The sequence below is a fragment of the Fusarium verticillioides genome, chromosome 1 (assembly GCF_000149555.1).
Source record: "Fusarium verticillioides 7600 chromosome 1, whole genome shotgun sequence".
In the NCBI taxonomy this organism is placed as follows: domain Eukaryota; kingdom Fungi; phylum Ascomycota; class Sordariomycetes; order Hypocreales; family Nectriaceae; genus Fusarium; species Fusarium verticillioides.
This window is the reverse complement of record NC_031675.1, coordinates 2675562-2700131: the sequence shown is the minus strand read 5'-3', so window position 1 is coordinate 2700131 and position 24570 is coordinate 2675562. Positions and strand designations below refer to the sequence as shown.

The window sequence follows — 24570 nt, the reverse complement described above, 5'->3', positions numbered from 1 at the left end:
GACATTGGTATCCAATGAGAAAGAGTTGCAATGTGAGACCAAAACTGTGAGACAATCAACAAAAGAGATCCTGAGTATTTGATTACCTATGTACAGGGTAGGTTCCACCTCGTAGCCTGTAGCCTGTAAGAACCGACACTGTCTGCATGTGTGACTGCATGACTGCCAGCTGGCAAGGGATCTACGATGTGGATATTACGACGGCGCCTAGCCAATGTGTGGCGGCCTGAATGAGGTATGCAGATTGTCGAAGCACTTTAATTAAAGCCAAACGCCCACGATATCAGCCCAAGTGTGACAAACCTAGAAGTTGTCTCTTACAACGTACCCATTTAGATATGGTAATACTCGCCTAACCATCAAGTGTACCTATGCACAATTCAAGATTTGAGAATTAGCGCCCGCGCCTCCTCCCATAGCAAATGGCTCATCGCCCAGCCCAGAAGGCCAGATCAAATTTAAAATCGCGACAATCCCCACCTATTCTATTTCAGCTTGGCCAACGACGTGCGACCCCAGCCACCGCCTGTTTTGCGGGCCGCGGCGGACGGGCCCCATGATAGCTGGCAACGAGCTCCCGAAAACAAAACACCATCAAAACATCACGCTCAAGAACCCCTTCGACGAATCTCGCAACGCCGGTAGACCGTAAACCGGCACAATGCAGCGAGACAATCGCTCTCGGGACCCCGAGGGAACTCGCCGCCGGTGGTACGAGTCTCGCGACCGTGATCCGAGAGATCGGGGAGATTCGCGTCAGCAATCATCGCTGCCATCGCAACAACAATCCCAACATCCACAACAACCAATACCGCAAATGTATCAACAACACTCTCAGCAACGAGCATATGACCCTCGACGTTATGAACAATCCCCTATGTATCAACAGTCACCGCAGTATCCGCAATTTCCACCACCTCCCCAGCAATATCAACAATCGCAACGCTACTCCAGCGCGCCGCCTCAGCCAGTGCCGGGATATAATCACTCTTATCAACCACAGCATAATTCACAACGACCACAGACACCTTCAAGTGTTTTCTCGTCCTCGAGTGACACCTCGACATCACTATTAGATATCTCGCGATACAAGGACACGAAACAGTTTGGTGGTGTTTTTGGCACATTTTTCAAGGCGCCTTCGGACCGGGTCAAACAGCGTCTTCACAGAAAGAAGAAACAGAAGCGTCGTGTGCTCTACTTTGGAAACTCATCATCATCTTCCGTGAACTCTGACCTAGCCTACGGACAGGGATACGTCCGGCAACCAAAAAGCCGTACACTGAGCCCCCGAAGTCAAAGCCGTGCCTCTGGCCAAGGCTATGCCTTTTCCCCAGGTCATGGTCCGACTCAAGGACATCGACGGCGCAGCTCAGGGGGGTCTGATCGCGCATCGCGACCCACGCCTCGGAAGAAGACTGCCGATGAAGAGATAATGGCCCTTGGCCAGCAACTCTCTGACTTAGCACGGCGGTCCAAGGAAGACGAGCAACGCCTATCTAGCCGAGGATCAGGCAAGGGTAAGGCGGCTGCTCTAGGTCTTGCAGCCGGCGCAGCTATGGCATCTGGTTATGGCCGGCACAAACACGGCTCGCGGGGGTTGGGTAGCTCAAAGCAGCGCGTCGACACCTCGGATGATGACTCAGACTGGGAGGATGCCTCTGACAATGAGTCGTCTAGTAGTGATGACGCTGGTTCAGCTGCAGACTCAGAGCTTGCATATGGCATCGTCGGCGAATCTATCAAGCCCGCAGCCGGTGTTGCAGCGGCTGCAGGAACTGCATCAGCCACAACCGCTATGGCTGGGTCCAGAAGGCCCTCAGGTCAAAGCCCAATGCTTGACTCTCGGCAATATGGAGACCGGGGCTCTATCGTTGACCCTCGCCTCTTTGGCCCCTACAACTCTCTTCGAGGCTCAATTAATACTCCATGTGGCTTCCGAGACGAGGAACAGGCTGCTGCATACCGTCGCGATTCTGCTAGCCTAGAAGCTGGTGGACCAATTCATATGCGAGATGTGTACCCCGCCCCCATCTCCGAACCCTACAGATTCGACGGAGATCAGTTCCCAATGTCTGATAGGCGCCTGAATTCGTCGACTCGACCCGCGCCGGTTCCCCTGCAACAGCCGGTCCCCAAGCAGGCGGTTTCATCAAAAGTTTATAATGCTGAAAAATTTGATGACATAAACCGCAGGGAGCCTCGGCAGCGCAAATCTGAGCAGCCAGATGGAAAGAACTGGGCAAGAGTTGCTACGGCAGGTCTCGCAGCAGCGGCAGTCGGTACGGCTATAGCGTCTTCAGCATCTTCGCGAAAAGACAATTCCGAGAATCATGATGGTGGGGTGCATGACCGTGCTAATCGAGACCGTCGTGAGCAAAAGCTCATCGACCTAGAGCGCCGGAAAGCCCTAGAAGCAGAGGAGCAGAAACTCAAAGAGTTAGAGCATGTAAAAGCCCAAGAGTTGGAACGGCGAAAAGTCCAAGATCCGGAACGTCAGAGGCTCGACTGGGAACAACGCCTAGCCCACCTTGCCCAGCGACAGGAAACATTGGAGGATGAGCGCGAACGAAATGTGAAATGGGAGCGTGACTACCGTGGATCGGATCCCGAGCCTATCTTTCCCAAGTATAACGACGAGCAAAAATCTTCACGACGATATGACCATGACGATACACCCACGGATAGAATGGAGAAGAAGAGTGTTGGTGTTGTAGATGTGCCTCAAAGGGATCAGGGCGGAGTTGAAGCATTCCATATTGAATCGGGACCGGAGTTCAAAGCGTTGCATGAACCTGTTGTCCAGGCTGACAACAGCGAGCGTGATGCGACTCAAGATGGCCGTGACCTTCCTCTACCTATTGGTGCTGGCCATCGCCCTCCAAGCGACTCAACTCAACCTGTGCATGAGACCATTGATCCCTTCCAGTACCAAGTTGCGGACGATGCGTTTACTGTGTCACAAAGAACCACGCCTGGGCGCCCCCTTACACCTAATGTTGTCACCATTGAGCGCGAGCCTAATTTCGATGACTCACCGCCAAGTTCTTCAGCAGCCGACGCTCGGTTAAGCCGACGAGACTCGTTTGAGATTGAGCGTATGGTTGACGAGTATCGTCGTGAGACTCACGATCCACCACAACGTCGCGATACCCAAGTTGGTCATGAGTTTAAAGAGGACGAGCGAAAGGCCAAATCTATTCTTGATGAGGCTAAACATGCCACCATTCCTGTTGCAGCTGCCGCAATAGCATCCGCCGTTGCAGTCGAACATAAGCGGTCTCAAGAGCATGGACACCATCGCCAATCAAAGGATAGATCTCAAGATGGCTCAAGAGGTCGCAAAGACACTGTGCAGGAGGAAGCTGACAGGTTCTATCGTGAGGCCTGCATCGCCCGAAAAATCGCTTCTGACGAACTACGATCTCGAAGTGCATCCCCTGAGCGATCTGTCGTCGACAAGTGGCAAGAAGATAAGAATGACCCATTCACAATTGTCACACCGCCGATCATGGAAGACAAGCACCCGAACAAGAACATGTTTGATGGACCAGATGCAGATGTGAAGATTGATAACAAGATATACCCCCGGGAAGAACGCCATCTCCGAAACGTGGGTGACAATTCTTCTACTCTTGTTTTGAGGTCAAGAGAGCCTTCGCGAGAGCGTCCTGTCCTCAATCTGATATATCCTACTCCTGTTACAAGTCGCCAACACACGCCTGCTCCTCAAGCACAGGGTGTAAGACAGGCGGATGATGAAGTACCCACGCCTGACGATGTCAGCATCGGACCTAAGGGCGAGATCATCTCTGCTGGCGAACTCGTGTCTGTCCCTAAATCTGTCAGCTGGGGCGAGAACGAGACGAAGAGCTTTGAAGTAGACACACCAGAAAACCGAAGTGATTCCGACAATTACTTCCCTACTGATAAATCGCCAGACAAGCCTAGGCCGAAGCTAAACAAGGCCAGTCGCTGGGGTATTCTTGCCGCGGCACTGGCTGGCAGCAGTGCCGAGCCACACAACGAACCTGATTTCGTAGTGTCATCCAAAACCTCAGATATCCCCAGAAGTTTTCCGGATGAAGCAAGCAGGGACATCTCTGTTCACCAGGCTGAAGACGTTTCCGGTGACGATGTGATGCACGAACCTCCAATCCCTGGGCCTAAACCTCCAAGCCCACATCCTCAACAGATGCCTGGCGGCTTTGCAGATGACCTTGAGTTTGCTGCTACTCTTGCTGCGGGCCTGAAGGATACTGGCTTCAACCCCGACATCGTCATTAATGACCCCTCCTACAGTCGGCGTGACTCTCCCCCAGGTGTCCAAGAGGCAAACGGTGATTCTCATGGCAGCACGAATGGCAATGCCTGGTACAAGCGACCTTCCGCCGAGGCTGTTCTCGAGCCTAGAAATGACAACATCCCAAATCTTCTCCCCGAGCAAGGATTTATTCTCGGAGAGGTTGAGACCCCTCAGGAACCACCTTTTGGTAAGCATGAAGGTGAACGTCACTTCGAGCCCGACTCGCCAAAGCCTGAAGATGTGCCACTTCCTCAAGACAGTTCCGAAACTTCGAAGTCGAGCAAGCGAGAACCGCGCAAGCGAGACAAGTCCAACGTTGTCGTTGTTCAGGATGATGGAAAGATTGAGAACATCAAAGCGGAGCCGTCACCTTCAAGGGAGGTCGGTGAAGAGGTATGGGAAGATACCACTCGAAAGAGAGGGCAGAAGGATCGTAAGCGTCGCGATCCCGATGACATGAGCCCAAGTATATCTTCTACCAATCACTACACAAGCGACGCACCTGCCAAAGACGTCAGATCTGATCATGAATCTGAATCGAGGAATGCCTTTGCAGAATACGATCATAGCCAGAGCTTCGACGCCGCGGATATCGCCAAGGTAGCTGTGCCAGCTCTCGCGTTGGGTGCGCTTGCTTCCTCAAGTTCAAGAATTACACCCTCTCGTGACGTTCGCTCTGAAGACGAGCAAGACGCTCCCAGGAAGTCGCACAAGCCTTGGAATGACGACGATTATTACTATGACGACAACAGGTCTCGCGTCTCCGCCCCTGTGCAGCCTTCGCACCATCGCCATTCATCTCGAGACATATCCTCCCGAGACGTTCGATCAGACGATGAGCGAGAAGATCACAGGCATTCAAGCAAGCACAGAAAGGACCGCGATTCTCGGGACGATGCGAGATATCGAGATTCTTCTACACTGGACCCCACTGATCGACGGTCTGTAAGACGAGGAGCATCTCGAGATCGTTCAAGAGATCATAGGTCTAGAGAAGGTTCCAGAGATAGGTCACGGGATAGAACAAGAGATCGATCTCATCACAGAAGGCCTGATGATGATGAGCGGCCAAAAAGACCGAAGCGTCACACCTACAGCAATGACTCCCCAACCCGGTCATTAGTTGCTTCCGAAATCTCTGTTGGTAGTTCAAGCAGCAAGAGAAGCAAGAGGTCGAAACGAAGGAGTGGAGCCGAAGAGGATTTCGACGACAGCAGAGAGAGCCCATCGGATCGAAGACGTGACTTCTTTGATGACCGAGATGTTAGCTCTGTCGTATCCGAGTCACGTGGAGATGACCGTCGGCGCGAGAGCGGACATAGACGCAAGTCTTCGCGTTACGATGATGATGACGACGTGAAATCGGTTGCATCTCTACCTGGGTCATCCCGCCGGGACAAGGAGTACAAAGAACGCAGAACCCCTGAAAAACGACCAAGCAATAGTGTTCTTTCTAGCCTCTTCAAATCGCGCAAGGATAAGAAGGATTCTTTTTTAGATAATGCCGGCACCCTTGGCGCGGGTGTCGGCTTAGCGAGTGCAGCGGCCATTGTTGCGTCTGATGCTGCTCGTTCCAACGCCGCTGAGACCTCATCAGATCACGAGAATTCTGTCTCTCGTGATGGCCGGCCTCGTGCGCGCAGTTTCGAACTGGTTGACCCTGAAGTCGTGCCCCGTGTTATCAAACCAGCCATTGACCCTCAATATGGCGACCTCCTTCCTTTACCTCCCAGCGAACCGACTAGCCCTTCTTCTGGCCCGGAGGAACTACCCCCTCTTCCCGACAGCAGGCCTGACACCCCCCCCGAGGAGCGTATCATACGGCGGGATTCACGTACCCATCAGCGACGTCGTAGCGTTTTCGACACGCCCACAAAATCACCTAGCCGAACCGCTGTTCCTATCGCCCTTCGTTTGGGTAACAGGTCAAACCCCGCCTCTCCTGTTAGCTTCAAGGCATCCCCCGCGAGTTCCCCTATAACGTCTCATTCCGATGCCGTAGTCATGTCAAGGCGAGCAGCTCGACCAACATCCTGGGACAACAGTAGAGAAATCATGCCACTGTATCTTCTTGAACACTCACGACACCAACAACCAACTACTGGGTCAGTGCTACCTGCGCTCCCACCTAGTGAACCTAGCGAGACTTCTGCAAGGAACTCACCCGAATCCGAGTTTCTTAAGCACAGTGACGATTATTTCGGCTCTGGTCTTGATTTTGCCGGCCCTGATCTTCGTGTTGATACCGAGCTATCGGAGCAGCATCCTAAAGACTCTGTGGCAGGATCTCAGGAAACAACGCCTCGCGCGGAGTTTATGCCTGCGCTTCCAGGCTCTTTCTCCTTTGATACTGCCAGAGAGCATGAGGAGGAACCAACAACTTATCTCCCAACGCCTGCAGATGTCGTCAGCAGGGAAACAGAAACCGACGTCTCTGCTGCACCGTTGCCATTTGACGCTTCTGCTACGGCTGTTCCTACCACCCTCGCTTCTCATGGTCTCTTGGAAGGCCAGCAACAAACTCACTCACCCGCAGACAAAACAGATAACCTGACATCTGCTGATGAGCATTTCTCGGACCCTCTCGAGGGTCACCCAGAGCAGATGTCACCTGGACAAGCTGTGCTGAAGTCTGTCGCCGAGCCTAGTATTGAGCCTGCTACTAAGCCTGCTACCGAGCCTGTCGCCGAGCCTAGTATTGAGCCTGCTACTGAGCCTGCTACTGAGCCTGCTACTGAGCCTGCTACTGAGCCTGCTACTAAGCCTGCTACCGAGCCTGTCGCCGAGCCTAGTATTGAGCCTGCTACTAAGCCTGCTACCGAGCCTGTCGCTGAGCCTAGTATTGAGCCTACTACGGAGCCTATTACTGAAGTCACGAGTGAGACTGCGCCCAATTCTTCTACAATTTCCACCGAGGCTGTCACGTCCAAGCAACCTGTAACTCCTGAAGAAGATACAACTGTTGGTGCGAATGATGAAGTTCTCGAGCCTTTTCTTGCAGATTTCTTGGTAGAGGATAGCACCAGAGGGCTCGCAGTTGGACAAGCAGTTGAAGATGTCACAGACCTGTCCCCAGAACTTCCGTCACAAGCAGTTGAGGAAGCAGGCCCTGGTATGGTTGAGCTTTTCAATGGCCAGAACGTCAAAACTGTTATCGACACTACTTATGAAAACCCCGCATTCACCAGAGCGCCGGACAGCATATTTGTCACAGACCCCATTGTTGAAGTAGTTTCAGGAACTGATTCCACTACAAAGTCCGCTGCCCAGCCTATGGAAGAGAAGCGAATTACCGATATTGCTCGCGACATTAACACCGGGATAACCAACCCTGATATCGAGCCTCAATCAGTACCAGCTGTTGTTGCCCAAATGGAGCCTGCTACTCAAGACTCGGAAACACTGCTCGTAAAGCCTGGAGACGCTGTTGCCCATCGTGCAGAAAATGAGATTACTACCGACGAGTGGTCAACCATGAACGCAAAGGATAGGAAAAACATGAAGAAGAAACTTAAGAAGAAGGGGCTTGAACTGATCATTCAAGACTCATTCAACGTTCCCCTCGCTGCTGCTAGCAAGGATGACAATGCCGTCCTAGGCGACGAGGCTGTGGTACCGAATGAATCTTCTGAAACAAAGCCGGCTATGCTTGAACTCGAGCCCACCCACGAACATACACCTCAACCCTCTCAAGATCCTTCTGCCGACCTTTTCGCCACTGAAGCCGCGAAGCCCCAAGAGCCTGGGGTTTCGCATGAGGAGCAGCATACGATCGCACAGTCTGAAGAGGTCCAGGAAGTCCTTGAACAAAACAAACCAGTTGGTTCGAACTTATTGTTGGACCGGGAAGCGGAAGAGTCACCAGGAGAGCTAGACACCGCAATCGAATCTATGGTACCATTAATAGAGCCTGAGCCCGTAATCGAATCTTCTGCCAATGCTCAAGCTACCGCGGAATCGACTTCCATCACTGCTTCGCCTGTCGCAGAAACGGCCCTTGAAGAGCAGCTGGTGTCTCCATCCAAAAGCAAGAAGAAAAAGCAGGAGAGCAAGTTTCAGCAGCCATCCGAAGAGGAAGCAATTTCTGTAGAGTCAACAGTCACCGAGCTTGAAGGCACAGGCCCAGTTGAAATTTCTGAAGCTGAAAAGGATGCGTTTGATGCTTGGACGGAGCCAGTCGCGCTCATTGAACCCTCTGCTGACCCATCTGAAACAGTTGCTCATGGTGACCCAGGTTCTGTGGCGGAAATGCTCACAAGGATCACTGTTGAGCCTGTCGATGCAGATGCATTCGATGCCTGGACTCAACCAGATACCATGGCTGAAAGCCAAGATTCTCCAGAGAAAACACAGGATAAATCTACAAAAGCCTCCGACCCGGCTTCTGAATCGCCCATTGTATCAACCCAGGGTGACAGCGCCGCTACGCCCAAGTCAAAGAAGAAGAAAAAGAAGAAGGGCGCCAGAGCCGATGATGAGCTAGTGGTGGAGAAACAAGAGATGCCTCAAACAGGAACACCCCTTCAAGTTGAGGACACGGGAGACAATGAAGTGATTAAGGATGGCAACAGAAGCTCGATGAAAGAGTCGCCCGTTGTGGTAGCCGTGCCCACCGATGTTATTCAAGACAAAGAGATCCCGAACCCACAGTCTATTTCATCACCAAAAGATACTGATCAAGTCCTTGATCGTGGAAAGGTTTCTCCAGTTGAGGCTCCCGAGCCTGGCGACCCTGAGTCAAAAGATGACATCGGCTATCATCCGGCCGTTCGTGATTCCCAGACTGCCGCCAAAGATGCACGAAAAGACAGACAAAGTCAAGGGTACTTCCCATCTGCTCTTCGGGCACTCCCCGCCACGGCTGGAATTTCCGCTTTCAAGAGAATGTGGGGATTCCGGGACCAAACGCAGTCACAAAATAAATCAGGCGAACCTGAATCTGATGCCCAGGGCCAGCCTGATGCAGTAAGTGCTGATAAGTCAGCGGCAGCAGGCACTAGGTCTGATATTATCACGCCAAAGCTTGACCGTGACGTTCTCAGGGATAAAGAGACTACTGGCGTAAGCGCTAGAAACCCAGAAGTTTCTGACGTCGAGCCAGACTTTTCAACTGCTGATACCGCCCCCGATACGCATGCCAACAAAGCGAGTGGTACCACATTATTAGAGCCTCAGATTTCTGAACCACTTTTCTCGCAAGGAGATGCACCAGCAGACGAGTCTCAAGGAACTTCTTATGGACTGGAATTCTCCCAAGTTGACAAATCAGTCAAGGCTACAGGGGATGCTAACCGCGACATCTTTGCTGAGGATGAAGTGACTACCACCACGGACAGACAACTCACCGAGACAGCCCCAATCTCGGCTGTTGAGGGGGACTCCGCCGAAACGTTAAAAGATTATGTCCTAGGTCATCTGGCAACAAGCGCAGTGGTCGCAACAGCTTCTACTGAAATCAAGTCCGACGAAATCAAACAAGAAGATTCCTCGACGATAGCTACGGCTGATGATGTTAAGCCCCCAATACACGAAGCTACTGAGGCTACGTACAGGGATTCAACAACGCCAGCTCGGGCTGATCTTGGTCAGCTTGTCAAAGAAGAGCCTATTGTTCCAGTTGAGGATGAGCATGCGAGACTTGAGGAAGCAGGCTCAGAATTGAGCACAAGGCCTGTAGAAGCCAGCACTGAAGAAGTGGCCGAAGGAGATGCCAGCAAGACAACTGAAGGAGAGAGTGCAAAGTCTAGCGCGGAAGCAATTGGCGAAACTAACGAGGCCGACGCAACAGGATTGAAGAAGAAGGCCAAGAAAAACAAGAAGAAGAAGAAGAGCCAACCTAGCCAAGATGAGGCTCCCGAGCAAGAGGCCAAAGACACTACGCACGTTAAAATCAGCCAGGATGTATCAGGTACCGAAACAGCAGTAGTGTCTGGCAGAAAGAATCTTGATATTCTGGCGCCAGATCTCATGGCTGAATCTTCCGACTCTATTGTTGAAAATACTTTCCTCGACCAGAAACCTGATGACGAGTCGACACATGACGTGCTGGACGTATCAGGAGTTAAGGATCAACCACAGTTTGATAAGCCAGCCAAGAACCAATCCTTGGATACTGCTTCAGTGGAATCGCAAACCAACGAACGGTTGCAGACTGATGATAAGTTGTCTGAGCATGGCCATAAGGAAATCCTGTCGAGTGACGCTGAGCCGACTGAACCCGAGATCAAAGAACTACCACAGATTGATGACCACTCAGCGGGGCATCATGTTCCGGATCAATCTGGGATCAGAAAAGAGCCCGTTGAGCCTAAGGTTGAAGAACTGGCGCACATCAGTGACGAAACAACTAAATCCGAGCTGAAAGAACAGCTTCAAGCTGATGGCCAGTCATCTCGGCCTGAAGCTGAAGAACAGCCCCAAATCGGTGATGAATCGTCCGAGGTTGTGTTTAAGGAACGATCGCAGACCAATCTCCCAATGGGGCCCGATACCGAAGAACAGACACCCGCATTTGAAAACTCGACTATTCTTGATATCAATGATGAATCACAAACAGCAGGCGTGTCAGCTGGGCCTGAAATAAGAGGCGAGGCACCGAGTGAGAAGCCAGTTAACGAACTTTCACTAGGTGAGCTACCACCGGCCACAGATGATGGTTCCCCTCAACTTGCTCTTGATGAAATCCTGCCACCAAGGAGACCAGATGCTCGTCCTCGGGAAGTGGAAGCCGCCAAGGAAGAACCCTCTCTCGCAGCTGAGAACGTTGAGGCGGAGAGCGAGAAGGCAGAGATCGAAGCTCTCCTCGAGAAGAGAGTGAGGAGGAAAGGGCGACTTTTGAAGAAGGATCAAGTACGCCTTGCTGCTCTTGAAGAGAGTGCCGCTCAAAGGCTAGCGGCATCAGCTGTCCCTGAAGTCCAAGAGCAAGTTTCCGAGAAACCGGCGGACATCAGCAATGCTGAAGGATCCCAACAGGAGTCTGAAACAATCGACACATCAAAGAAGGCTGAGGGCATTTTAGACGACGACAAACTGCACTCAACTGAGGAAGTGCCTACCCCCAGGCCTCCTGATGTCGTCAAAGTCCGCGCCACCGAAGTTTCGACTGAAAGTGAGACTCGAGATATTGGACAACCGACCGAGACTACCGAGGTGGCAACGTCTCTGCCGGTCGTAGAAGGGACCGAGAAAAATCTTGATGTTATTAACACGGCTGTGACTACTAAGCCTCAAGATGCTATAGAAGCTCCTGAAGACAACACTTCAGAGCTGACGAGCACTAAGAAGTCGAAGAAAAAGAAGAAGAAGAAATCAGTATCTCTTGTTGAGGACGATGAAGTTCAAGGTGCAGCGACACAGAACAGCGAACCGCCTGTCATACTATCTGAGCCCTTGCGCCTCGATGAATCCACAACCAGCGTCAACGAAGTACCGGTTGCTGAACCGGTTCCCGAGGACGTCTCAAATGAAGCCCCATCAAAGGATTCCCAACAGCCTGACATATCTCCTGTGAACCATCCCTTGGAGTCTGCAAACGAGAGTACGGCCGTTGAAGTCGACCCTGAAGCAAATTCTGCTGCTATTGTGGAAGAGGTCGAGCCAGAGATCTCACCTGATAAGAAGAGCAAGAAAAAGAAGAAGAAGAAGAAGACCGCCGCTTCTGACGAGCCAGAGAAGCAGCCTGAAGCCGAACACACTCTCCAAGAATCTCCCGAGTCAACTTCTAAAGACTTGATCTCTGATGCAGCCAAGAACTCAGCTCCGCAAGAAGCACAGTCCGACCTTGGCCCGACTGCAGAGTCGAGTGGTATGGAACCTACAGAGACGACTGCCCATCAAGATGAGCCGTCGCCTCCCAAGGAGTCGGAAGTGATAAACACTGTCGAGACCACCCCAGTAGATGATGAGCAGACTCAGCCAGCTGATGCCAAGACCACCATAGAAACCCCTTCTGTCAAGGAACCAACACCAGCCACCGACAAACCTGATATTGTAGCACCCGATGAGCCTCCCTCCGAAAATCCGCCCGAAGTCGAGGAACCCGATTCACCGGCAAAACTGTCAAAGAAGGACAAGAAGAAAAAGAAGAAGGCCGAAAAGAAGAAAGCTGCCCTTGAAGAAGCCCAGGAAATTGAAGCTGAGGCTGGCCTTGCTACCTCTTCTCAGGATGCTGACGTTTCGGTCGATACTGGAATCAATGTCCCAGCCGAAAATTCTCAAGCCGCGCACGATGAGACCCCTAAGCAGACCGATGAAAACGAGACACCTGATAGCGCGGTTCCTTCGGAGGATAAAACGACTCCTCCAGCCGACCATATCAATGTACCAGATACCGGTAATTCTGGAGAGCTTCCAAGCGAAGAACCAGCTGGTTCTGAAGACGAGCGGGGTGGGTTAAGCCTCAGTCAATCCCAGACCGACCAAAAGAAGAAGGCTAAAGACAACGATTTTGAAATCCTGCAGGACCCCGAGACCAACCGCCCAGCGGAGCCGGAGATGATTCCGGATCCGGAAAAGCAGGACGCCGCCGCCGCCGCCGTGGATAAGGCGCAGAGCCAAGGATCTACGGAGGGCACAAAATGGAAGGAGGACACGAGCATAGCTGGCGACCTCGAAGCCTATGTCGGGTCCGGGATGAAGCTGGAGCCAGAATTGGAACTGGGACAGGAACTAGGAGACAGAAAGGAATTTGCAGGCTTGTCAAAAAAACAGTTCAAGAAGTTGAAGAAAGTCCAGGCTCTGGCTGCTTTGGATTCCTCTCCCAAACCACAGACGCCCAAGGAAACCGGAGCCTCTGAAGAGGCACGATCGGAACCATTGGCTGAAGCTGGATTGGAATCTGAATCAAAGTCCCAGGCTCAATCCGAACCTGTTGCTCAAAGCTCTACCGAGGCAGATCCAGAGCCTGACTTTAAGGATGAGAAAGAAAGACTCCCGGAGATCGAGGAGATTGTACCTATAATTGAGCCCGTCATTGAAGCTGAATCCGAGTCCAAAAATGAGACTCAATCTCTGGACAACACCAATAGCCACTCTCCGACTGGACAAGCCATTGCCAAGCCTGAAGCTGATGGCGCCATTCAGGGATCACAACTTGACTCTAAGCAGACAGCCTCTGGACAGGGTACCATTGTTCCTGCGTCGGAGGTTGATCCTGAGGATCAAGTTGCTAATTTTGGTAAAGACCCAATTACAAACAGTGCAATTGAGCAGAAAAGTGTGGTGGAAATCGATGCCTCATTAGAGTCTTGGGCTATGCCAAGACAGACACTCAGAAAATCTGTTGATACGATTGAGGTCTGTGGCTCAGAATTTGAGGCGGGAAAAGAGGCCGATGTCGCAACCAAGCCAAATTTCACGGAAGAGCTCATCCAAGAAGATCCCTCGCCCTCTTTCGCAATGAAGAATGATACAACAGACAGCACACATGCCAGCCTATCTGAGGAAGCTGCCGCTTCTACGGTGTTCGAATCTCCTTTGCTGAATGAGCATGTATTGACAGACGCGCCTGTCGGATCTGAGGATGAAATTACTCCAGGACAAGCGACTGACGATAATACTGAGTCTGTTCCACAGCTTCCTGAAGCTTCTGCAAACTCCTATTCGGACTTCGACTCTATCGGCGGTAACACTGATGCTCTATATGGCCTCAAAGAAGGCGAAACAGATCATACCCGGGAACTCAGTGTCACAAACACAGCTGCTTCTGGTATTGTTGCCTATGATGTCTTCACGTCCTCACCACAGCAGATTGCAACGAAGGCAGTTGAAGCACCCCCCCTGGACATAGAGTCTTTCGAGGATCACCCTTTGCTGCCGGACACCGCTGAACAAGCGTCTGAGCGTCTGGAAATTCCTGATATTCCCGCCCAGCCCAACTGGTCAAATTCAACCTCTCAACAAGCTCATGAACAGTCGCATGCTTCTCCTATGTCACTCACCGTTCAAGCGATTACCGATGCATCCAGTTCAGAGATAGCACCTACAGCTACTTCTGTCTTTTCAGAGAATTCAGCAGACCCCAACCACGGTATGACCGAGGCCCTTGAAAGTTTGTCTGCAGCCGAGAAGAAGTTGAAGAAAAAGAGAAGGAACAAGAATAAGCAGGAGGGCCTCCATGAAGATGCCGATCAGGTGGAGGAGCCGAGCAAACCCGCAGATGTCGACATCACTTCAAACCTCGCAGTCGTTCATGAATTGACAACACCTGCAAATCCTCCAGCCGACTCGATGAAAACTCCTGCATCCACGTCTGACCCAAGAGCAGGCTTGGCAATATCTGATTCCCCTATGTCTGCCGCACTATTCCAACCCACGATCCCTCTTCAGATTACTGCCGACATAGAAAATGAGGAACAAGATCAATTTACGAAGGAGATGACGACAAAAGCCTCTTCCGAATCCTATCATGAAGAATCCTATTCCGAGCCATCTCATGAGCTTGCTATTTCTCAGCGCGCACTCAAAGCAATGGATGGTGTAGGCGTCCAAGATTCCGAACCAGTCAATGGGGCCGATGGGAACCAAGTGGCCGAGGGTCTCGCGACGGTGCATCCGCGGTCTCGACAAATACCGTTGTCGATTTCGCCTTATCCTCCAAACCAGGTGATGGACATCACAGCCGATGAATGTTCTCATTCCTCAGGCGTTCAGCAAGCTGAGAATGAGTTTACCGTCGAGGAGTGGGCAGCCTTTTCTTCCAAGGACAGGAAGAAGATGAAAAAGAAGCTGAGAAAGATAGGCCTCGACCCAATCATTCAGTCTTCCTTCGAACCAACTCATTCAACTGGCAAACCTCTGCCCAAACCTGCGTCCGAAACCAGCCCCCCTGCATCTCAAATCGAGCCAGTCAGTGGTAGTAGTGGTGGACAACTTACGGAAGATCCGGAGGCGTCAAGGACATCTACCAATAAAGACAATATTGGGAAGGAAACGACATTCGAGATTCTCAATGATGGCATCCACGAGGGCATTCTCGCAGACACAGTACCTGCACCTGAGACACGAACAATCCGCGAGACTGAACCAGATCAACAAAAGCCGCTGAATGGTGATACGGGACCTTCTCCTACACAGGAAATCAGGAGGGAGCCGAGCGATGACACAAAGACGGATGACGAAGTTCAGGCTTTGACCGAGACACAAACCACAGCAGAGACATACGTATTTTCTGGAAAAGAGCAACTCACGCCTAGTATGCAGGAAGATGGAGATGTTCATGGTTCTCTAGTGCCTGAGAATGCAAACAAACAGGAGCCAGGAAGCGACGGTGTGCCAATTCCATTGTCAAAATGGGAATCACCGCCGCTGAGTAAGGCGGATCAAGAAGTGAAAACAGAACAGCCCACTAGCCAAGCACCTCCAGATTTGGAGCACTCGTCCAAATATACTCGAGAGATCGATGTGGGTCTTGTCGGCGCTACATGTGCAGCAGAGACGCTGCCACAACAGGAAACAGGAGAAACCAATGATGAGGTGGCAGCAGTTCTAGCACCTGAACTTTTGCCCGAGGAGAGCAAGGAAACCGGGGAGCACGATAAGCCTGCCCTTGTTCCAGCCGAGAATTTCGTCTACAGTGATGGCCCAGCCAATTCTACTAGGGCTGAGACGGACCACGAAGCTTGCCTTCATCCTGCTGAGCTTGTTCAGAAGCATCAAATTGACGGCAAACCTTTGGACGAGTATGACGCGGTTCCATTCGCTCCATCAATAGATCACTCCCCAACCATGAGCGACCATCCAGCGCCTGGAGCTTCGCAAGAATCCCCCAAACAAGCGATGAGCCTTGATCCGGCTGAAGTTAGTAACACTGATAACTCCGCTGAAGTTTCCAGGTCCCATCTGGACACAGAAGGAAACTCTGGCTTACGAGCAGTTCCTGTCAAGAAGCCTGATGAAGCTATGCACACAGGCACACTCACAAGCTTTAAGGATCTGGAGTTGTTCGAGTCAACGGAACCTCTGCGCGATGTCACCACGCGATCAGCGACAGATATCCCTGATTCGACAAAGAACACCTTGGATGTTTCTCTACTTGATGCACAAGCTGAGCTGTTCCAGGATGGTCTTATTGGTATCAGACCAGGCGATGAGAATGCCATACTTCCAGAGAAGAAAGAACAGAAGAAGCAGCCGAAGCTGAATTCGGATACTGCTCCTTTCGTACTAAGCGATGTGAACAAAAACTGTGTAGTCTTGGAAGATGCCCAAACACAACAGGAATTTCAAAACCAGCCAAAGCCTGCTGATGCAATATTGAACAATCCTCATGGAACCCAGCCAGGAACCGGACTTCCGACCACTGGCCAGGCTAAAGCAGCACCAGCCGAGTCGGGCGATATCTTCTCGGAGCTAGAACCACCATACGGGGTAATGCCTATGACAGCCGCAACTGAGATCGAAAGTAACTGTCACCCCGCTGTGCCTGACGAATCGAATGTACCATCGAAGCAAGTTGAGGAAGCTGCTCAGATGGAAGACTCAATCACGCCGCATTTCCAGAATGATAAGAACATAAAGACGGGTCACGCTTCTGAGACATTAATAACAGAAGAGAAAGCTTCCCAACAGCTAGCAGTCCGGAAGCGCATCGACTTACCCGGAGCTTCTGGCGGCAAATCGACTCTGGATGATTCAGATTTTGATAATATAGCCCAAGTAGTTATGCCAAACCTCTCCCTTGTGCCTGGGACCACGGAGAACGACCAGGCACCGTATCAGGCCACACAAGGAAAGCACCACCTCGAAAGCAAATACAGGGATGACTCTGTTGTTGATTTCATCATCGCCCAGAAGGAAGAAGCGCATGCCCCCCTTCAAGATTCTGGTACTGGAAACTTCACTGGAACAACTGCACAAAGTCCTCCGACATCGACAGGTAGATCTTCTGCTTTTGACAAAGGCGGGCCGTCGCTGGCGCAGGTTGAGGCAAATGCATCTATTGGACCCTCACCAAGACAGCTCTCTGAACCTTCACCTGCTGCCGCAGAAGATCCGCTTGTAAAGTTGGCCCCAAAGAAAAAGAAGCAACGGCAAACGGATCATGAACCTCTCGAGGCAGCAAGAGAAGGGAATGAAGGACTGCTATCTAATCAAGCTGTTTCTGGCCATCTTCTCAACAAACAACTTCTCTCAGAACTGAATGCCCTATCTTCCAAAGAGCTGGCGACAACGGAAGTGTTAGACGATACACGGCCGATACTGGTGAAGACGGAATCTGAGAATAAGAAAGAAACAGACAAGCAGCCGCAGGACGGTGACCTGGCCCATTCCGAGGCTTTTCAGCCCCAATTGGTAATCGAAGGTCAGCCAGATACAGCCGTTCAAGCTGCATCAGGTCCTGGAACAAATGACGACGCTCCTGCTCCGACAAAAGATGGTTGCTTAGGCCCAGAATCCCCTGTGGCAACTCCCACCGTGCAACATATTCCCGCAATTACACTTGTCCATGAGACAGCGGACGAAAATACGGAGATGGCGCCAGATTCCAAGAGCCATTCGATTACGGCTCGGCCGGAAGAGATAAAATCGAGTGGAGATGTACCTTCTAGAGGCACGGCCTCTGAAGAGAGAAGCAGCGCCTCCAATGGGCCAACAAGTTTGACAGCGACAGAGCCGTCTTACATCAAACCTGTTGACAAGTCGTTGAATAAAGAAATGAAGAAAGCCCAGAAAGTAGGGTTGGAACCTAGATCCGCTGGACCATCAGTCTCTTCGGAACATGGACCTGCCATTGATCGAGATGCCCAGTTCTCTTGTGCAAATGATGCAACACAGCTGAAAGAGACTGACAGATCATTGCCACAGCGAACCTTCGAGGCAAAGGAGGGAAAGACAGCCTTGAGAGAAACCGAGTCGACTTCCATGTTTCCGAAGGGATCTCCTGATGCGAACCCACAAGCCATAAAAGAGCCTACGGAACAGCCTGTACGCTCCCCAGAAGCTACAGCCGCCACCTCGGACGTTTTGAAAGATGAACCAGACCCGCATAAATTGAGCAAGGCCACTACGTCGGCTTTTGCTGGAATGATTGCAGCCACCGCCGCAACGTTCAGCTCTGCCATGTTCGGGGACTGGACAGAGGGTGACAAGAGTAAAGGGGCAAGACAAGATGAAAAGAAACCCGAAAGCAGGGATAAGACACTGGAAAAAAGGAATAAGGGATCGCAAAATGATGGGAAAGCAGCAACAAAGGGCCCAAATGACAACAACTTACCTGCGAAAGCTATTGACAAAAGGATACAGGAAGAAACCCCAGCGCATCGGGAAGTCCAGGATGCGAGGAGGAAGAAACCAGAAAAAGACTTCGCTAGTGGCAGTGCTGACCACAATGAAAGGCACCATAACATTGCTACAGATGCTAAAGACAAGAGCGAACTGGCAGAGACAAAATCAAAAGCTTCAAAAAAGACAACCAAGGTCACATCGTCTGTTCACGAGACGTTGTCCGATGCGTCAGGAAAGAGTAGGCGCTCAGAAAGCTACGAGGGACTGTCGCAAGTTCTTAGCACATCGAGAGCTCCTCCAACGAATCCGAAGAAAGAGCACGAATCAACTTCGCGGCAATCATGTGCAGAAACTTCAGACACGATAGAAAGTCCGGTGCTTGGCAAAGGAGAGTTGGAGCTGTTGAGAAGCTCCCCCCAGCCTCTTCTTCGTCGTGGATCTGACGTTGAGGAGCCGAAGAGCGGTCTGTTACGAGAGGATAGCAAGACATTTGCACCACTGGTGGGATCGGATTCAGATATTATTGATCTACGCCGATCGCCAAGCAGACTCTTAGAGCCAGTCCCAGAGGTTCCCGAGGCCGAAGTTGAGCCCGCCAAGGATGCATTCTCAACACCAAAAGCCAAACGTGACAGCGCTCCTGTTGGCGAAGCATTGAGCTTCCAGAGACGAAGTAGACGCTTGAGTGAAGAGGCACATCGTGACAGCGGATTCGGAGGGGAATTAGCCAGTCTAATGCGAAGCAAACCTGCTAGTCAAGAGGCTTCACGCGACAGTGAGTTACATACCGAAGACTGGGCTGGAAGGGAAAGTCAGATACAGCCAGTTGCAGACCGCGCGGTGTTGCAAACTCCTGATCCGCCGAGCGAGCGAAGACTTCGTCGATCTCCTCGAGGCACACCGGTATTGCGAGAGCCTGCAGCACCTGGACCAACACCGGAGCCAGAAAAGAAGAAACAATATGGAGCCCTAACTCCAGCTGGCACGGCAGTCGCCGCCGTAGCAGTGGGTGCGGGCTTAGCGGCAGCCCTACGAGGACCCGAGCCTTCAACACCAGTTCCAATTCCGGCTACGAGTCCCAACCCGATTCTATCATCAGTTTCTGGTCAGAGAAGCGCTTCAGACGATGCCACTCCTTCTCGTCGGTCAACACCTCGTCTCGAGGGTTCAGGACGTCGAACTGTCTCTAACACTAGCCTCTCTCGGCGTCGGACCCCGGAGCCGCTTAAGCTGAGGCCTGATAGCCCAGGCATCAACCGCTCTTCAGGCACCCCCACACCACCGCTCCGCCGTGTTGACAAGCGAATGAGCAGTGATTTGCGGGCTCTTCGTCAACAAAACACCACCGCCGTCGCACCCGTCAGTTCCACGCCTGTCGCAAATGAGGGTCGAGCCCGTGCCAAGGACATGGCCGACGTCTATGTAAGTCTATCACCAACTTTCATCCTAATGTAACATGACGCTAACAACAACACAGGATGGCTTTGGTGAGGGTCGCATCGGCTCACCCCGATCACCAACCCGGCCACACAGCATGCGCCGCCGACAAAGCATGCAGGTCCTTGAACTCGAGAATAAGGTCGAGCAGCTAATGGCCGAGAACCGAATGCTCACCGAAGCCCGCGCTATGGCTGAGACGAGCCTTAGTCAACGAGCCGCCAGCAGTTTAGCCGATCGCGATGCCGAAATCGACAATCTCAAGCAGTCATTACAATTTCTTCAGAACGAAGTCTCTAGACTTTCAGAAGTTAACGACGGTCTTGCAAGCGCCAATGCCGAGCTTGCAAGCAAAGACAATGGCCGTGTAACTGACCTTGAGAGTCGCAATGCCGCTGTCGCCCATGAGCTGGAGGAAGCTCGACGCGAAAAAGGCAACACTGAACAGTCTCTTGAAGCAAAGGATGTAGAAATTGCCGAGCTTCGCGCCAAACTTGATTCTGCTAAGGAGAAAATTCGTGATCTTCAACGCCAGATTTTAGAAGCCAAGGCTGGCGACGATCATTTTCTCAACATCCGCGACGAGGATCATTTTGACCATCGTTGCCAACAACTGTGTTCCCATGTTCAGCAATGGGTACTTCGGTTCTCCAAATTCTCTGATATGCGCGCCTGCCGCTTAACAAACGAAATAAATGATGAGAAGACAATTGATCGACTCGACAACGCCGTGCTCGATGGATCCGATGTCGACGTTTATCTTCGGGACCGGGTGAAGAGACGCGATATCTTCATGTCCATGACCATGAATATGGTTTGGGAATTTGTCTTCACTCGCTATCTTTTTGGCATGGATAGAGAGCAGAGGCAGAAGCTCAAGTCACTGGAGAAGCTGCTGACCGAAGTTGGCCCCATCGAAGCGGTACGCCAATGGCGCGCCGTTACCTTGACTTTACTGGCGAAGCGCGAAAGTTTCAAGCGTCAACGTGATCTGGACACAGAGGCCGTTGTTCAGGCCATCTTCCAAACACTGTGTAAGATCCTCCCACCACCGTCGAACTTGGAAGATCAAATTCAATCTCAGCTGCGACGTGTCATGAGAGAGGCTGTTGGTCTCTCGATCGAGATGCGGACGCAAAAAGCTGAATATATGATGCTGCCGCCTTTGCGCCCTGAATACGACGCGGACGGTGAACTTGCCGCGACAGTCCAGTTCAACGCATCAATGATGAATGAACGAAGCGGCAGCATTACAACCTCAAATGAAGATCTTGAGGCACAAGGTGCCATCGTTCGGGTTGTGCTTTTCCCACTTGTAGTCAAGAAGGGAGATGATAATGGCAAAGGCGACGAAGAGATAGTGGTGTGCCCTGCACAAGTTCTTGTGCCCCGCTCCAAGGGTCTGTTTGGCGGCGCAAGTGATGGTGGAAGCACTTCCATCGGCGCTCGGAGTCATATTAGTCTTGTGACTGAGACAATGGGTCAAACTGAGGTAGATTATGTAGATTAAGGGATACAGGATATGGGAAGATACCACTTGGGAAAAGGATATAGGCGGTGTTTTGGTCTTTGGAATTCTGGGGACAAACGCATTACTAGCAAGGATTTCCTTTGTTTATTTCTGGTCTGGATGAAGGGGAAAGGGTCTCACGCTCTCAGTTTTATGTTTTATGTTTTGCTTTTCCTACCGCCTTTTCACGCCATGGGTTGACCAAAGGCAGATCAATCTTCGATTTTACACGTCTTATGATAATTTTTCACTTTTCTTTTGCTATTTTCTTTTGTCTGTAATGATATTGGATGTATGGGCGCCCAAGATTTGCAGTATCTATCGAATTTCTTCTCTAAATCAGTTAATAATGACACGGTCTCATGATTTCTCTGTCAATAGTCTGAAATACCTTTCGATTTGTTCTTGCAAGCTGTCTTGCATCACATGAATCCAAATTATCTATTATCCCCAACAGATTGTCAGGCATGTGTATCAAAAGCTATCTACTGCCCGATGAGCGGTTCTATTTTCATATTCGCTCCTCTAGTCTTCGGGGCTATGAGTTCTGCCAAATACCTGCCACATGAACCCATCCTCACGAGGCGCTGAGCGCTTTTAACCTTTCTCATGAAAATTCATGAAATACTTTCTTCTTCTCTCCTTGGTGTATTATGCGTTAACGTAAACCACATCATTCATTACCTAAAAGCTTGAAACTATCCCGTAGTTGGCCTATTTCTTTCGTCGTTGACCCCTCATGATAGATTCCAAAGTACGTTCATCTTCCACCACGTTGTCGTCCTGTTCTTGAGAATCCTTGCTCTCGATGGCGTACCTAACTCGTCCAACGGGTGGCAGAGTCTGCTCCCATGCTTGCCGAAGAGGTCTTTTCAGGTTCTCATCTAGAATTGGGTGCACTAAATAGTCCGAGAGCTCCTTGGTCTGTTCTTCTGATTTGAAATGCGCCCCTCTCGTTGGCGCTGGCATCCGTGGTAACCGCCCCCCTCTACGCCTGTTAGTCCATCTCCACCCATCGAGTGAGAGAGCAACCTTTGCTGCCTGCTCTTTTCCATAGAAATGCCCAATCTTTTTGACCAAATATCGAAGTCGTGTCTTACGGCCCATCTTACCCTCTTCAAGATCTTGAAGGAGAATCTCAGCCAGAATTTGTATCGCAGGCTGCGACATATGCTGCCCAGTCCTTTTTCCCCAGTTGATAGCGGTTTCGATATATCTAAGGCGCTGTCGGGCTGTCAGGCCGGGCTTCTTCATGTAGAAGTGACAAATCTCTTCCAGGAAGTCCATCATAAACACAAGGTTCCGTACGATGGGGGCTTTAAGCCGGGTAGTAGTCTTTGATGAGCAAAACTCGGCGATCTGCCAGATGAGGTCTGGTGGTAGGTCCGGATGCGTTACTATAGCTTCTGCATGTCGTGCCCACATGTACCAAGGGAATTTATGCTTAACTGACGCTCCTGCATTATAAGATTCCCACATCATGACGGCACAATACGGGTCCTTCTCCATCTTCATCATATCTTGTATAACCCCATGACGATCGCTCACCAGTCGAACCGACTTAATCAATGTATCAAGGTGTCCGAAGGTTTCACTTGTATGTGTAAGCGCCCTCAAGTTCGCTATGCGTTTCTTGGTTTCGCTATGACGAGAGTCTTGAAGCATTGCTGCCCAGCAGTGTAACTGTGTAGGCCCGGCAATCCATTTGTATAATTGCTCAGGCCGTATTCCTCCCTGTGTCGTGTTCATCAGACGGATAGCCATGAATTGCCAAACTTCTGATTCTACCCAATCTTGCATGCTGCGAACGTTGCCGGCCAGAGTAGAGAATTCGCCTGCCTTGAGACCTGGGACTGCCGCCAATTTCAAAAATAGCTGAAAAGCTAACGTACGTTGGTCTGTGGTCTCGTCCACGAACTGAAAGCAATGTTTAGTCAAAGCTTCAAATGCCTCCATTTGCGTCAGACCCCGGGCAGAAATTAATCGAGTCAATTGCATACTGCGGCGTAAGAGGCGGAGTGATATAGGCCGTGTAGGATATTGTTCACCCTGTGTCATTTCCAGTCGGTTATGGCTATGCATTAGGTCGAGGTAGTCAATTGTCTCTAGTTGTATTTTTTCGTATGGAGTAATAAGTCTCAGAAGCTCCTCGAGGCAATGGAACGTAGAGGGCTGGGGTGCCATATGCAATATTGTTTTGAGGCACTGGTGCCAAACATGGCTCCCATACAAATCTTCAGTTGAAGTGGTCCGGGTACGATACATAGCGTGGATTATGTAGACCCATTGTTTGGCAACCCTCCTATCGAGGACTTTGTCCGGTGCTCGTTGCTTAAGATGGTTGTCGAACGGATCAAGAGCTTGGATAAGGTCGTCGTTGGAAATCGTCCTTTCCTCGACCATCTTCAAGATCTGAAGAATATAGGGCTCGCAAATCTTCTTCAATGTGTTCTCGTCTTCCAAGTTGTAAAATTTGGCGAGCCGCTCGTTCATGTCACCTCGGGCTTGTTCTATTGATGTCGGAGTCACTGCCGCAGGTATCATAACCGCCTCCAGTGGTGGCGTAGCAGTTGCAAGGTTGGTATTTTCTTCGTGTCCCATGTCCTCGAGGTTCCTGAGAAAGCGCTCGAACAGACCAATCTTTTTTTTGTGACGATCATTAGGTGCAACAGGAGCCTCCCAAGTCCAGTCGCCGAGATGAACGGGCATTTCGATCCTCCAAGGAAAGGGTGAAGCACGGGAACCGGGTACAACGGCAACCATATGTCGCTTGCCCAAACGACGTCGGCTCTCGAGAGGCCCGGCATATGAGCTCAAGCATCGACTAGGAATCGGATCGAAGCGTTGGAATCGCTCAATGGCTTGGGCTAATAGGGTATTGGAGATCCAGATGCCACCTGGTGAGCCTGCGACAGGGCACCCACCCGTGCGCCGGTACAATGCGAGATAGTGCATCGTCGAAGCATTGGTATTCTTCGAATCGCGGGACACAGTATCGGAATTCGGTTCATGTCAGCATCATCATGGGTATGCTCTGCGCAAAATCCACGTCAGAGCTGGTTCTTGGAAGGTAAGGTACCTAGGTGAAGGTGGG

At 51.1% G+C, this 24570-nt stretch overlaps 2 protein-coding genes across 3 annotated transcripts; one reads left to right on the top strand and one right to left on the bottom strand.

Moving 5' to 3' along the window:
• Positions 1-339: 339 nt before the first annotated feature.
• On the top strand, positions 340-21931 carry FVEG_01180 (hypothetical protein). The gene is made up of 2 exons (XM_018887993.1): positions 340-19951; positions 20007-21931. The coding sequence occupies exons 1-2, from the start codon at positions 662-664 to the stop codon at positions 21474-21476; spliced, it is 20760 nt and encodes a 6919-aa protein (XP_018743821.1). The 5' UTR covers positions 340-661; the 3' UTR covers positions 21477-21931.
• Positions 21833-24570, bottom strand: FVEG_01181 (hypothetical protein). 2 transcript variants are annotated; one of them, XM_018887995.1, is made up of 2 exons: positions 22509-24562; positions 21907-22464 (listed from the first exon to the last, which is right to left on the bottom strand). In XM_018887995.1, exons 1-2 carry the CDS (start codon positions 24429-24431, stop codon positions 22357-22359), a joined length of 2031 nt encoding a protein of 676 aa, XP_018743823.1. In that variant the 5' UTR covers positions 24432-24562; the 3' UTR covers positions 21907-22356. The 2 variants fall into 2 exon arrangements, with proteins under 2 accessions (XP_018743822.1, XP_018743823.1); XM_018887994.1 differs by having other exon boundaries at positions 21833-24570.